Here is an 11,796-nt window from a genome sequence, read left to right as displayed (position 1 = left end):
CCAGCTAGGCCTCTGCCCCAGGTATAGACTGTGCCCAGCTAGGCCTCTTTCCCTGGGAAAGAAAGGCCACATCCACTCCACTCAGGATGCACACAGCATTTATGTATCTGCCCTTGGCCTGCAGTAGAATCTTTCAGCCAATTTTAAAATATGGGGAAAGAGCTTTCCAGTTCTCTTCCTTCGTCCTCCTCCCATGCAGCCCTGAGGGCAATCCCCATGCCCTGCACAGCACTGAACAGAACTACTGTTTGCAGAGGGAAGTCAGAGACACCCCCGCCCACCAGCACGCTTCCTCCTGGACCGAGAGATGCCTACTTTGCTCTTCATTTTGTTGTTTCACTTCTTATGTAAGCTAGGCTAGTAGTAAAAATAGCTGCCAGACTTTTGAAAACAAACCATGTACATTTGTGATCCTTGCTTTTATAACCAAAATTAATCTGCCCTCGCCCCGAAGCCCGGGTCCTTTATCTTGTCCTCCCAAGTGGCAGGGCGTGCTCTCTCCTCGGTGATGTGTACTGATGTGCTTTCCGGGTTAGACAGGCGGCCTGCCTGGGCAGACCCAGGCACCAGTCTGTCCCACTGTCCCTGCAAGTGCCAAACCAATTCGAGCTGGCACGAACACAGTGACCCCTCTGCTCTCCTGCTCATCTCACCTAACAGCCCTGTCTCCAATCCCAAGGAGACGAAAAACTTGATTCGTTTCCTTCCCTCCTCCCCAGACAGCAGCCCTTTTAATTGCAGAGCAAAGGGTGGCGTGATTACCAAGTGCCTTATGTGTGCCAGGCTCTGTGTATATGCAGTCAGGTAAGACAGAGTCCCGCCTGCTGGGGCTCAAGGTCCACACAAAAACCCTCTGGGCCACACTCCGCCCACACACTGGCCCTTGGCTCCGCAAACCCTCCCCCGTTCCGGAGGGAATCCAGGAGTGAGGAGCCTCAGGGGAAAAAAAAAAAAAAAAAAAGCACTCTGTTCTTCTGCAACCGCAGTCCTCCAGCTTGGGAGGAATCCAAGAAGTAAAAAGGGAGAGACACGCGCAGATGTGTTCATATTTACATTTGGATGACAGCCACTGACGTATGTGCATTCTCTTTTGGCTGCACTATAGGAATACATTAAGTAATTCAATGGAAACATACCTTCTTGCTAATATCTTAATGATATAGATCTGCTAATGAATTCTCCTCAAAACATACACTTAGTATACTCTGTTGCTTTATGTCTTATTTTAAACTGAGCCTTAAGGGAATATAGTATTTTAACGTTTACTCTGCCAATACTTTTATCTAGAAGCCTGTTGCCATTTTTGTCTTCTATGAAATCTATGTCCAAAGAAAGGCAGGATTACACTTTTCCCTAACAGATTGAGTTGGCGTAGCGTATTTTTGGCTATCGAAATACTCATACAGCTCGGGGATTTCGAATTGGTAAATATTCATGATGTGTGAAAAAGCCTCACACAGACTGCACACTCTCAACCATGTGACACGATGCTGTGTGAACACACGGGACCCAGAAGGACACGGCAAACTGTGAACCGCTTGGGATCGTGGAGGACTTTGTTCTTTGCTTGTCTTTTTCAGTTTCCTATAATATACATATTAACTTTTTAAAAGTAAAGTTTATTTATTTATTCTGAGACGGAGTATTCACTCTGTCGCCCAGGCTGGAGGCTGGAGTGCAATGGTGCAATCTCGGCTCACTGCAATCTCTGCCTCCCAGATTCAGGAGATTCTCCTGCCTCAGCCTCCCAAGTAGCTCAGATGACAGGCAGGTGCCACCATGCCCGGCTAATTTTTTTCTACTTTTAGTCAAGATGGGGTTTCACCATGTTGGCCAGGCTAGTCTCAAACTCATGACCTCGTGATCCACCCACCCTGGCCTCTTGAAGTGCTGTGATTACGGGCGTGAGCCACAGCGCCTGGCCGGAATCTACATTTCAAACACGAACCCTCAGCTGATCCTGATATAGAAAGACACAGACCACATCTTGAGAAACTGAGAAATGAAGAGCTGAGACTCAGGGGAAGCTGCTTCACAGCTTTAAGCTGATCAGTATTTTTAACTGTTTCACAATGGATGTGGCTGACCAGGTGTGAGCTTAGGCAAAGTGCCTGCTGTCCCGCTGACCTTTTATTTGGAATACCTCTTTCAACACTAACATTTATTATGAAAAATATAAAATTTCCTGAAAGGTCAAAATAATTGTATCACACACCCCATACACGCACCACCTCGATGCTGCAATTAGAATTTTCATTACATGTGCTTTATCACACACCCATCATCCATCTGTCCATCTCAATAACCTATTTTCTGAATAAACATACCTTGTACTTGGGTTTTTTTTTTTTTTTTTCCTGAGATAGAGTCTCGCCGTGTCGCCAGGAGCCAGGCTGGAGTGCAGTGGCGTGATCTCGGCTCACTGCAACCTCTGCCTCCCAGGTTTAAGCAATTCTCCTGCCTCAGCCTCCCGGGTAGCTGGGACCACAGGCGCACGCCACCATGCCCAGCTAATTTTTTTTGTATTTTTAGTAGAGACGGGGTTTCACCACGTTGGCCAGGATGGTCTCAATCACTTGACCTGATCCACCCACCTTGGCCTCCCAAAGTGCTGGGATTACAGGTGTGAGCCTCCGTGCCCGGCCATATTTGGGTCTTTTCTAATCTAACGTTTTACCACTTGCAGGTCAACCTCAATTCACAGATGCCTTTGAGAGAGGGTCTCACTCTGTTGCCCAGGCTGGAGTGCAGTGGCACAATCTCAGCTCACAGCTCACCACAATCTCGGCCTCCTCCAGGGCTCAAGGAATCCTCCCTCCCACCTCAGACTCCCAAGAGTTGGGACCACAAGTACCTGCCAGCAGACTCGGCTAAAATTCTGGTATTTTTTTGTAGAGATGGGGTTTTGCCATGTTGCCAGGGCTGGTCTCTAACCCCTGGGCTCAAGAGATCTGCCTCTCTTGTCCTCCCAAAGTGTTGGGATTATAGGCAGGGCTGCCAGGGCCCATCAAAGTCACCTGTGCATTAAGGTAGCGCTGGGCCTTGACATGAAGCCCACTCAGCAGTGGCGGGAGTGACTGGCCCAGGCATCTATCCCTGGGGGCAAGGGTTCACCTCAACCCCAGCAGGGTTCAGAGGGTACCTGGCTCCCATCTCAAAGCAGCTCAGCTCCAGGTCTCTGAGCTGGATTCCAAGTTAACTCCAACACACACCTGCGTGCTCAGCGGGGAGGGCCGCTCCGAGAGGCCCATGCTCCCACACGGCTTCTGCAGGTGTCTGAGAAGGTGGAGGCTCCAACGAAGCATGGCAGCCACCACCAGTTCTGCAAATGCAGCAAATGCAGCACTGCCCAAAGCCAGCCCCAGATACGCTCACTCAGTAAGCATCTCTCCAACACCTCCCAGGGGCCAGGAACTGCTCTAGATGCTGAGAACACGCCCACGAGGACACAAACCAAACTCCTGGGCCAAGGATCCTCATCCAGTGGGACTTGGGGAAACACTGGGAGAGACCGGGGCTCATGCATCGGCCAGACCTGGGTCCACGTGGCCTGAATGCACAAAAGTTCTGAAACCCCCCACATCACCCACCTCATGAAAATGCTTGATGGGCACGATGCCCACCACACACCTTCCATGGCTCGGCCCTGAGAGCCCTTCCAGCCTCACTTCTCACGGTCCATTCAGGACCATGTGGCCCTGGCCTCAGGTGTCTCCTGCCCGCTGCATTCTCCAGTTTCCAGGCCTTTGCTCCTCCCTCGGCCTGGCTCTCCCTCCTTGGTTAAGTCCCAGCTATTTCAGGCTTCACTTTCAATAGCACCCACCCCAGCAAAGGCCTTCCGTGGCCCCAGCCCAGGTGTGGGTGAGGCACCCCTCTGACCCCAGCATAGCACTGACGATGCTGCGTCCTAACCATGTGCCTGCCCGCCTGCTTCCCTACCCAAAGGCTAATCCCTGTGTGTCCAGCTGTCTCCTCCATGACTATATCCACGCTGCTCAATGAATGTCACTGCATAAAGGAGGCAAAGTCACTCAAACAGGAAGGTTTCAAGTCTGGAAAAGGGACAAGGGAGGGAATTCCAAATTGTTCTAAGCACCCTATGAGGACTACAGGTAGTTTGCAAGTCTGCTGTGACTACTCCAATCTAAGGACAAGTGCCCTCTGTCCTCCACCGTTTATCTGAGTCCTGACACTGTGGGCATCTGAGGAGGTACAACGCACTCCTCTCAACAGTGGCCTGGACTCGATCGAGCATGCCCAGGTCATCACCTGCACTGGCGGCTCATCTGCAAACCCACGTGTGCGTCACTACTCATCACTGGGTAAATGTCTCACGCAGACAGACACTGTTTCTCTTTCTCTTGTGATTATTAAAATGACTATGAAATCTAAGGCACCATTTCAGTGGTAATTTCCCACTATGAAAGTTGTTAGTGTGCAAAATAACCGCTGTCACTTCACAGAGGCATAACACTGGAGAACATGGAAACCTTTCTAAACTCCGAGCGCTCCCTGGTGCACAGGGCACGGCGTGTTTCTAGATCCTCTGCTCCTGGTGCAAGGCTCAGTTACCACGTGGGCGGGCGCTGGGCAGACCCATCTGTGTGACTGAGGGAGGATGCTCCCAAGAGGCCAGGAACGAACACAGAGACGGGATTCCCAAACCCACCCTCCTCTGTCAATCAGGGTACGGGGTGAGACGTGGGAGTCACGTTCCATCCATGGATGAGGTCCCCCATGGGTAGGAGGAGCTGCCGAGGTAGCGGTTTGTGCATGACAGTCCCCAGCCCCCCCAACCGGGGCATTTCCGGTAAGCGATACAGCTCTCGGAAGCTTCCCATGTCCTGAAGCCCATCTGCGCAGGGGTTTCATGCCTCTTATAACCCACAGAGCCAGTGGCCCATCTCCAGGACAAAGCTGAGAACTGGTCTACCCTCTCTGCCTGTTGCTCAGGTCCAGGCTGGCTTTGCACAGCATCCAGGATGCCTTCTCAGCAGCGGGTAAGGTGCCTTACCGTGTGGCTCACATTCCTCAGGGGACACTCTCTGGGTGGGGCTGAGGAACAGACAGGCCTTCGCCCAGCCTTGCCAACCCCCCTCGCCCAGCCCTAGGGCCTGCAGGACCCAGCTGCAGCACAGAGCACTCGAACTCCTGGGCCCACAGCCTTCCCCATTGAACCAACCAGCTCCAGGGCAGGAAGAAGGCAATACTGTACTCTGCCTTCGGTCGCCTGAGAAGCCTTCTGGTTGGTTGTAGAGACGTCAGGATTATTTCTTAGCCTTGAACAAGTCCACTCGGTGTGTGCTGGTATTCTGATTTCACCCGACTCACGTTTTCTAACTGCCTCCAGCTCCCCCCGCCCTTAGAAAGGCAATGGGAAAAATTCCCAAATCCTCAGAAAAGAGGCTCCTGGAAGCTGCTACTGAGATGAGATTGTCAGGGTGAGTGGTCAACGCATCAGAGACCTCACCTGGGTCTGGGTCTCCATGTAGCCTTGACCCCTTCACCTGCATTTTCCCAGAATCTTGATAAGATTTAAAATAAACACATGGACACAGGGAGGGGGGCATCACACACTGGGGTCTGTTGGGGGGGACTAGGGGAGGGACAACATGGGGAGAAATGCCAGATATAGGTGACAGAGGGGTGGAGGCAGCAAACCACATTGCCATGTATGTACCTATGCAACAATCCTGCATGATTTGCACATGTACCCCAGAAAAAATAATAATAATTTTTTAAAAAGATGGCTAGAGCAGCCTCCACTGGCTGACGCCTACTGTGGGGCTTGCCCAACACCGGTTACTCTATAGCTGCTTTGGCCCTTTCACCTTTGAAACCTCAAAGAGCCGTAACAGTATTCCTGTCTTATTTTTAGGGACAGGGTTCCTCTCTGTCGCCAGGCTGGAGTGCAACAGTGCAGCCATAGCTCACTGCAGCTAATCCCAGGTTCAAGCGATCTTCCTGCCTCCGCCTCCTGAGTAGCTGGGACTACAAGTGTATGCCACTATGCCTGGCTAAACTTTTTTACATTTTTGTAGAGACAGAGTCTTGCTTCATTGCCCAGGCTGATCTCAAACTCCCGGCCTCAAGCAATCCTCCCACCTTGGTCTCCTAAAGTGCTGGGATTACAGGCGTGAGCCGCTGTGCCCAGTTCCTCATCATCCCCACAGATGAGGAAATCGAGTTTTAGCAAATTAGCCACAGAAATTGCATGAAGTCTTTAAAAAGATGCACCCGGACAGAAGGAGATCAGAAGGGCATGAGGTGGGGGCAGGAGGAAGGAATCACTGCTTTACATCCATCAGTGACACTCCTTCCCCTCCCCTACTGACTGTGAGATGAAGAGGAGTAAGAAGGCCCTGGGAAACCCAGGCAGGCTGAGGTGCCAGGGAAGCATCTGCTGAGACAGCTGTGGCTCTGCTCCCCCAACCCTCCAAGGACAGGTCAGTCTGAATCTGAGGACATTCCAGCGGCCCCGTCTAGGGCCTCGCAGCGAGGGCGCTTACCTCCATGCGGGCCTTGTAGAAGTCCACATCATGCAGCTTCTCCTTGCAGCGGGTCAGCTCCAGCTCCAGCCTCTCTACGCGGTTCGCCTTCTCCCGCAGGGAGTCCAGCTCATCTCGATAGGCACGAGCAGAACGGGCATCTGCCGCTAGCTGGATGTTCTGGAAGGTGGACAAAGGCAGGAGAAGCTAGCTTAGGGCATCCTCTAGGGAGGCCAGAAAGGCCAATGCCCTCACGCATAGTGTCTTCACGACGGCCCGGAACAAGTTGGCTCCTGGTGGCCGGGGACCTCCATGTGCACGCCACCACATGGGGTCTCCACCTGCTGTCACTAAGAAACAGAATCATCCCCGTGCTCAGGCCAAGTGGCTCTTGGGTGGCTTAAAATCGCTGTTGTTGTGCTCCTGACCCTCGGGGCTCCATTACTGGACACTCCAGCCCTGCCACCCCCCAGACACACAGGCTCAGTCTCCCAACTCACCTCCTGCTTGACTTTCTGCAGCTCCAGCACCAGCTGGTCCACCTCGTGCCTGGTGTCCACGAGCTGCTCTGTCTTCTCCTCCCTGCAGAGGCGGTAAGGAGGAAGAGTGTGGGAGGCAGCTTCCTCAACAGGCAGCCCTGGAGCAGGCTGCCACTTCCTAAGGCCAGTGGGAAAAGGAAACGACCTGGGATTTGGGCAGTGGGGAGGCGATCTGCTTATAGGGCCTGCAAAAATGTTACTGACTCAAAATTCTTTTCTAAGTTTGCAACACCAACCCTCAAACTATGTCCATCCGCCACTCAGGTCTCCCTCCAAGTGTATAGGGCAGGTAAGGAGACCCCTGGGAGAGCTATACCACCCCACCGGCCAGGTGACATCCACCAGCTGCAGGAAACGTGGGCGAAGAGGCTCACCAGACTGGGAGGAAAGAGGTGCACCTCCTCCCTCCAGCCAAGAAAACACACTAGGTATGGTCGTTTAGGCCCTAAACTGGAGCTGAGCACGGCCTGGAGGCTGCTTCTGCGGACAACCTGCAATGTCTGGACTGGGGCGAACACTGAGACCGGGAAGAACCCCTCCCTTCCCATGCAGGCCTCGGAAGGGGAGGCAGCTAGTCTGAGGTCAAAGAGTGAGCTCAGGGCAGATCCCAGCTGACTCCAGGGCGCACGTCAGAACTGTGCCGTTGGCAGCACCACACATGGGAGTGGGCGGTACACTAGAAACATATCTGTAACACACACAAAGGGAGGAGAAGCAGCCGGGGACTCACAACTCCTGCCTGATGCGTCGCAGCCTGGCCTTGGTGTCAGCCAGCTCCACGGCCAAGTGCTGCTTGTCCTCGCTGGAGAGGCTGCTGGTAGGGCTGGGAGTGGAGTCGGCACTGGAGGACTTGACCGGGCTGGGTGGGTGCTGCGCTTGCAGGTAGTCCCGCTCCTGAGTGAGGTCCACGATCAGCTGCAGCCGAGTGGGCGGAGAGGGGATGGAGAACAAGGAGGGTTAAGCAGCGCAGCGCCTGAGCTCGAACAAGAAACCACCCGAAGACAGAGATCTCAGCGCAGACTAAGAAACCAGGAGGAAGGTGAGGGAAGAGTGACGTAGGTTTTGCAAAGAGGTGAAATTCTTAGTGAAACTAAAGGGCGTGTATGAATGAGGAGGGGCCCCAAGCTCTACATCCTGATGGCTGTATCCTCCCACAGGCCGGAGGTGACCGTGCACTGCAGGGGCCATAACCAGGCAAAGCTCGCACATCCCACCCCCACCAGACCCTCAGCAGCAGGACCAAGAGGTGTCCAGGCTGAAGATGAAGTGAGAGGAGGAGGAGGAACCGGAGCCCCTTCCCAGGGTGCCCGGGCTGCCGACCCGCAGAAGCACCTCGGTGCACTCGTCCCGCTGGTCGATGAGCCTCCGCAGGTGGAGCACCATGCTCCTGGAGAGGGCCTCCAGCTCCTCCGGGGCCACGTCGGGCAGCTCCAGCCACTGCAGGTCAAACACGTTCTCCTGGTTGTGAGTCACCTGCGGGCACACACGGCAGGGCACTGCAGGGGGCGGCAGAGACAGGCGCCCACTTCCCTCACACTACAAACAGCATCTCCTTCCAATCAACCTTACTAATCCCTCAGTGAGAAATCTACTGTGGCCAGCAAAAGGGTGCCCTACGCAAGTGCGGCCAAACCCTCAGCAGAGCCCTGTTCATACAAACCACTTCCGCTTTCGGAACCGGGTCAAAGAGGATGCCTATTTTCAAAGAGGACCAGAAAGCACTCCTTACAATTCTGTCCCTAAAAGGTCCTGGGATAAGATGTCTTCATCGGAGTGACATCTGTGCAGAACACAAAGCTTACAAACGTAAGCTTCAGGGTGAGAGGGTGAGGAGAGGGACCGTATGTTACTTTGCAAAATCTAGGCCAACAGAGCAGCAACATTAATCTTATGTAAGAATATTGTGTGCACAGCAATCCTGGGTTGTTTTCTGGCACTATTCATCATCAATTTTCAGGAAAGGGTGCATCTCATTCCTATGGGGCTACAGAAGACAGACTCTTTGTGCCTCTTTCCCTGGCCAGGGAGTGGAGACGCACAGCTCCGCCTACATGAACAGCCTCTCGACACGCACCGCAGATGTGCCACAGGAGACAGGCTCTCTTTCGAGCTCTTCTCTCAATTTTGGAAGAAAAATACTATAGCGCTCAGGCCTGAAAAGAGGAACACAAAAACTCTGAAACACGCCCAAAGAAGTCTTCATTCAGAGCAGTCAACGGAGGTAAACAAAAAAAACAAACCCAGCTTGGGCAACAGAATAAGACCCTATCTCTACAAAAAATTTAAAAATTAGCCAGACGAGGTGGCATGCACCTGTGGTCCCAGCTACTTGAGAGGTTGAGGCAGGAGGATCACTTGAGCCCAGAAGTTTGAGGTTGCAGAGAGCTATGATTGCACCACTGCACTCCAGCCTGGGTGATAGGGAGAGACCCTGTCTCTAAAGAAAAAACAAACCCATAAAACAAAAAGCAGACAGGGCCCTGTCAACAAGGGCACTTCAATTTCTCAGAATTTGAAGACACATCGTCTTCTTACCTCTCCCCACCTGAAAAGGACAAGTTTGGATACTGGTGATCTCTGAGAATTAGGAGAAATCTTATCCCATGATTGAGAGCACCCAAGGGCACGGGAGTGAGAGGCCAACCAGTTCTAGGCCTGCCCCAGACCCGATGCTGGGGAAAGTCCTTGGACATCTCAGGGCCTGTATAAAGGGTGGTGTGGCTGGGCTTCAGGGGCTCAGCCTGGCTGCACCACAGCCACTCACTGAGCTTTAATTTAAATGTTTATGCCCCTCCTCCCACTGAGTCTGACTCAGTGGGTCTCTCATGGGGCCCAGAACCCAAATTTTTAAAAAGCACGCAGCTAATTCTGAAGCCCGGGCCCCACAGCCCCAGCCAGCAGCAGAAGCCGGGAGGCCCAGCTATATCCTCTCCCAGTATCTAGCCGGGGTGTCTATGCTCAGCTGCCTCTGCCAGTCACACAGCAGCTCCTGGGCACACAAGCCCTCTTCATGTACCAATCTCATCTGTACAAGGACACTGACTGCTGAACCCGTTCCCCTAAGGTCATTAAAGCACACAATGATTATTTTGGAAGCAGTGTGGAAGTGGAGGTCAGGAAAGTAAATTTCCACCTGGATACTGCCCCCCAGGGTGTCCGCCTCCTTAGCTGATACCACCTCTGCCAACATCAATGACAAAGGGCCGGGAAGGCCAGGCCTCAAAGGCCAGGGGATCCCCCCCTCCACTCCGCTGCCGTGCAGCACAGAGCCCTCCCGACTCCTTGCTGGGGGCCTGAGCTGGGGCTGGGCCAAGTCTCCCAAGACAGCCTTTCTGGGACTCGCTGGTTTGGATTCTCAAGTGGTGTCAGCTTGTCTCTGCCGTGTTACTGACAGAAGCAGAGACTCTCTCTATAAAGATCCACGGTTCAGAGCAGGGTGACATTTGCCAGAATACATTTTCAGGGCCTGTAAATCAAATTCTGAGCCTAAACCACTTGACAGCTCTTAAAAATAGTCTGAGTCCATATTAGGCAAAAAGAAGGAGACAAAAGATGACTTGATTGAGGTGTTTTTTTTTTTTTTAATTTTTATTTTTACTCCCATTTTATTTTATCCAGCTGATTGATGGCTATCTTTCCAAATAGAATCAATGTGTCTATGGCGTCTGAAACCTAAGATTAGCAAAGTCGTGATGGGTGATGTATTCTTTAAACGTTCCACTCTTAGAGAGGTTTTGCCTCCCAGCTACCACGGGAGCAGTGGTCCACGGCTGAGCCCTCCCCGAGGCCATGTGCCTACCTCCTGGATATGGGCCACGATGCCAGCCTGGGTCTCGATGTCCAGCTGTTTGATCCTTTCAATGAACTCCTCTTTCCTCTCACACTGTGGAGGGTTATATATGTTAATGGAAGCACTGTTCAAATGAGGGCGAAGCTGAGGCCACCCTAGCCACAGAACCACAGTTTCAAAATGAACTACCCACCTGAGCTTCTCCTTCATAACTGAGTGGGCTCTCGCCCTCCTAGCAGCCCTCAAGCTGATGCTTCTTTAGTAGCTGCCAGGACCACCTAATCAGAATCACCTGGGGAGCTTGCTCTTGAAACTCCCATCCTTAAGCCCCCTCCCAGATCGAAAAGACCAGGGTGGAATACAGAACGTTTCATTTTAAACAAGCTATCCAGGTGATTCTTAACTACATAAAGACGGAGAACACCTGGTTTAGGCCAGGGGGTGGCAAACTTCATGAGCGAAAAGGCAGATGGTAAATATTTTAGACTCTGTGAGCCATTTGGTCTCTGTCACAACTACTCAACTCTGTCACTGTAGTGGGAAACCAGCCACAGGCAATATGTAAAGGCAGGCATGAGGCTGTGTTCCAATAAAACTTTATTTTTGGAGAGAGGGTGTCCCTGTCACCCAGGCTGGAGTGCAGCGGCATGATCATGGTTCACTGTAGCCTCAAACTCCTGTATTCAGTGATCCTCTTGCCTCAGCCTCCCAAGTGGCCTGGACTACAGGCACCCGCCACCACACCCAGCTAATGTTTTCTATATTTTTTTGTAAAGATGAGGTCTCACTATGTTGCCCAGGCTGGTCTTAAACTCCCGGCTTCAAGCGATCCTCCCACCTCAGCCTCCCAAAGTGCTGAGATTACAGGTGTGAGCCACCGCGCCCAGCCTAATAAAACTTTATTTACAAATATAGGCAGCAAATCAGATCTGGTCCACAGACTGTCGTTTGCAGATCCTTGCTCTGGTGGTTCCTACTC

At 52.4% G+C, this 11,796-nt stretch overlaps 1 protein-coding gene across 5 annotated transcripts in view; it reads right to left on the bottom strand.

Annotated features, from left to right (window-relative positions):
* Positions 1-11,796, bottom strand: part of CCDC88C (coiled-coil domain containing 88C) — a 150,101-nt gene that overhangs the window by 62,211 nt on the left and 76,094 nt on the right. For all 5 annotated transcript variants that reach the window (XM_032287622.1, XM_032287624.1, XM_032287627.1 and 2 more), the window contains 5 exons: positions 10,827-10,910; positions 8,360-8,500; positions 7,758-7,942; positions 6,989-7,070; positions 6,510-6,668 (listed from right to left, as the gene is read on the bottom strand). In XM_032287622.1, the coding sequence (XP_032143513.1) occupies positions 6,510-6,668; positions 6,989-7,070; positions 7,758-7,942; positions 8,360-8,500; positions 10,827-10,910 (651 nt within the window). The remainder of the gene's footprint in view (positions 1-6,509; positions 6,669-6,988; positions 7,071-7,757; positions 7,943-8,359; positions 8,501-10,826; positions 10,911-11,796) is intronic.

This window comes from Sapajus apella, unplaced genomic scaffold, assembly GCF_009761245.1.
Source record: "Sapajus apella isolate SASKATOON/1434 unplaced genomic scaffold, GSC_monkey_1.0 scaffold20, whole genome shotgun sequence".
Lineage (NCBI taxonomy): Eukaryota > Metazoa > Chordata > Mammalia > Primates > Cebidae > Sapajus > Sapajus apella.
This window is presented reverse-complemented; position numbering and strand designations above follow the sequence as displayed.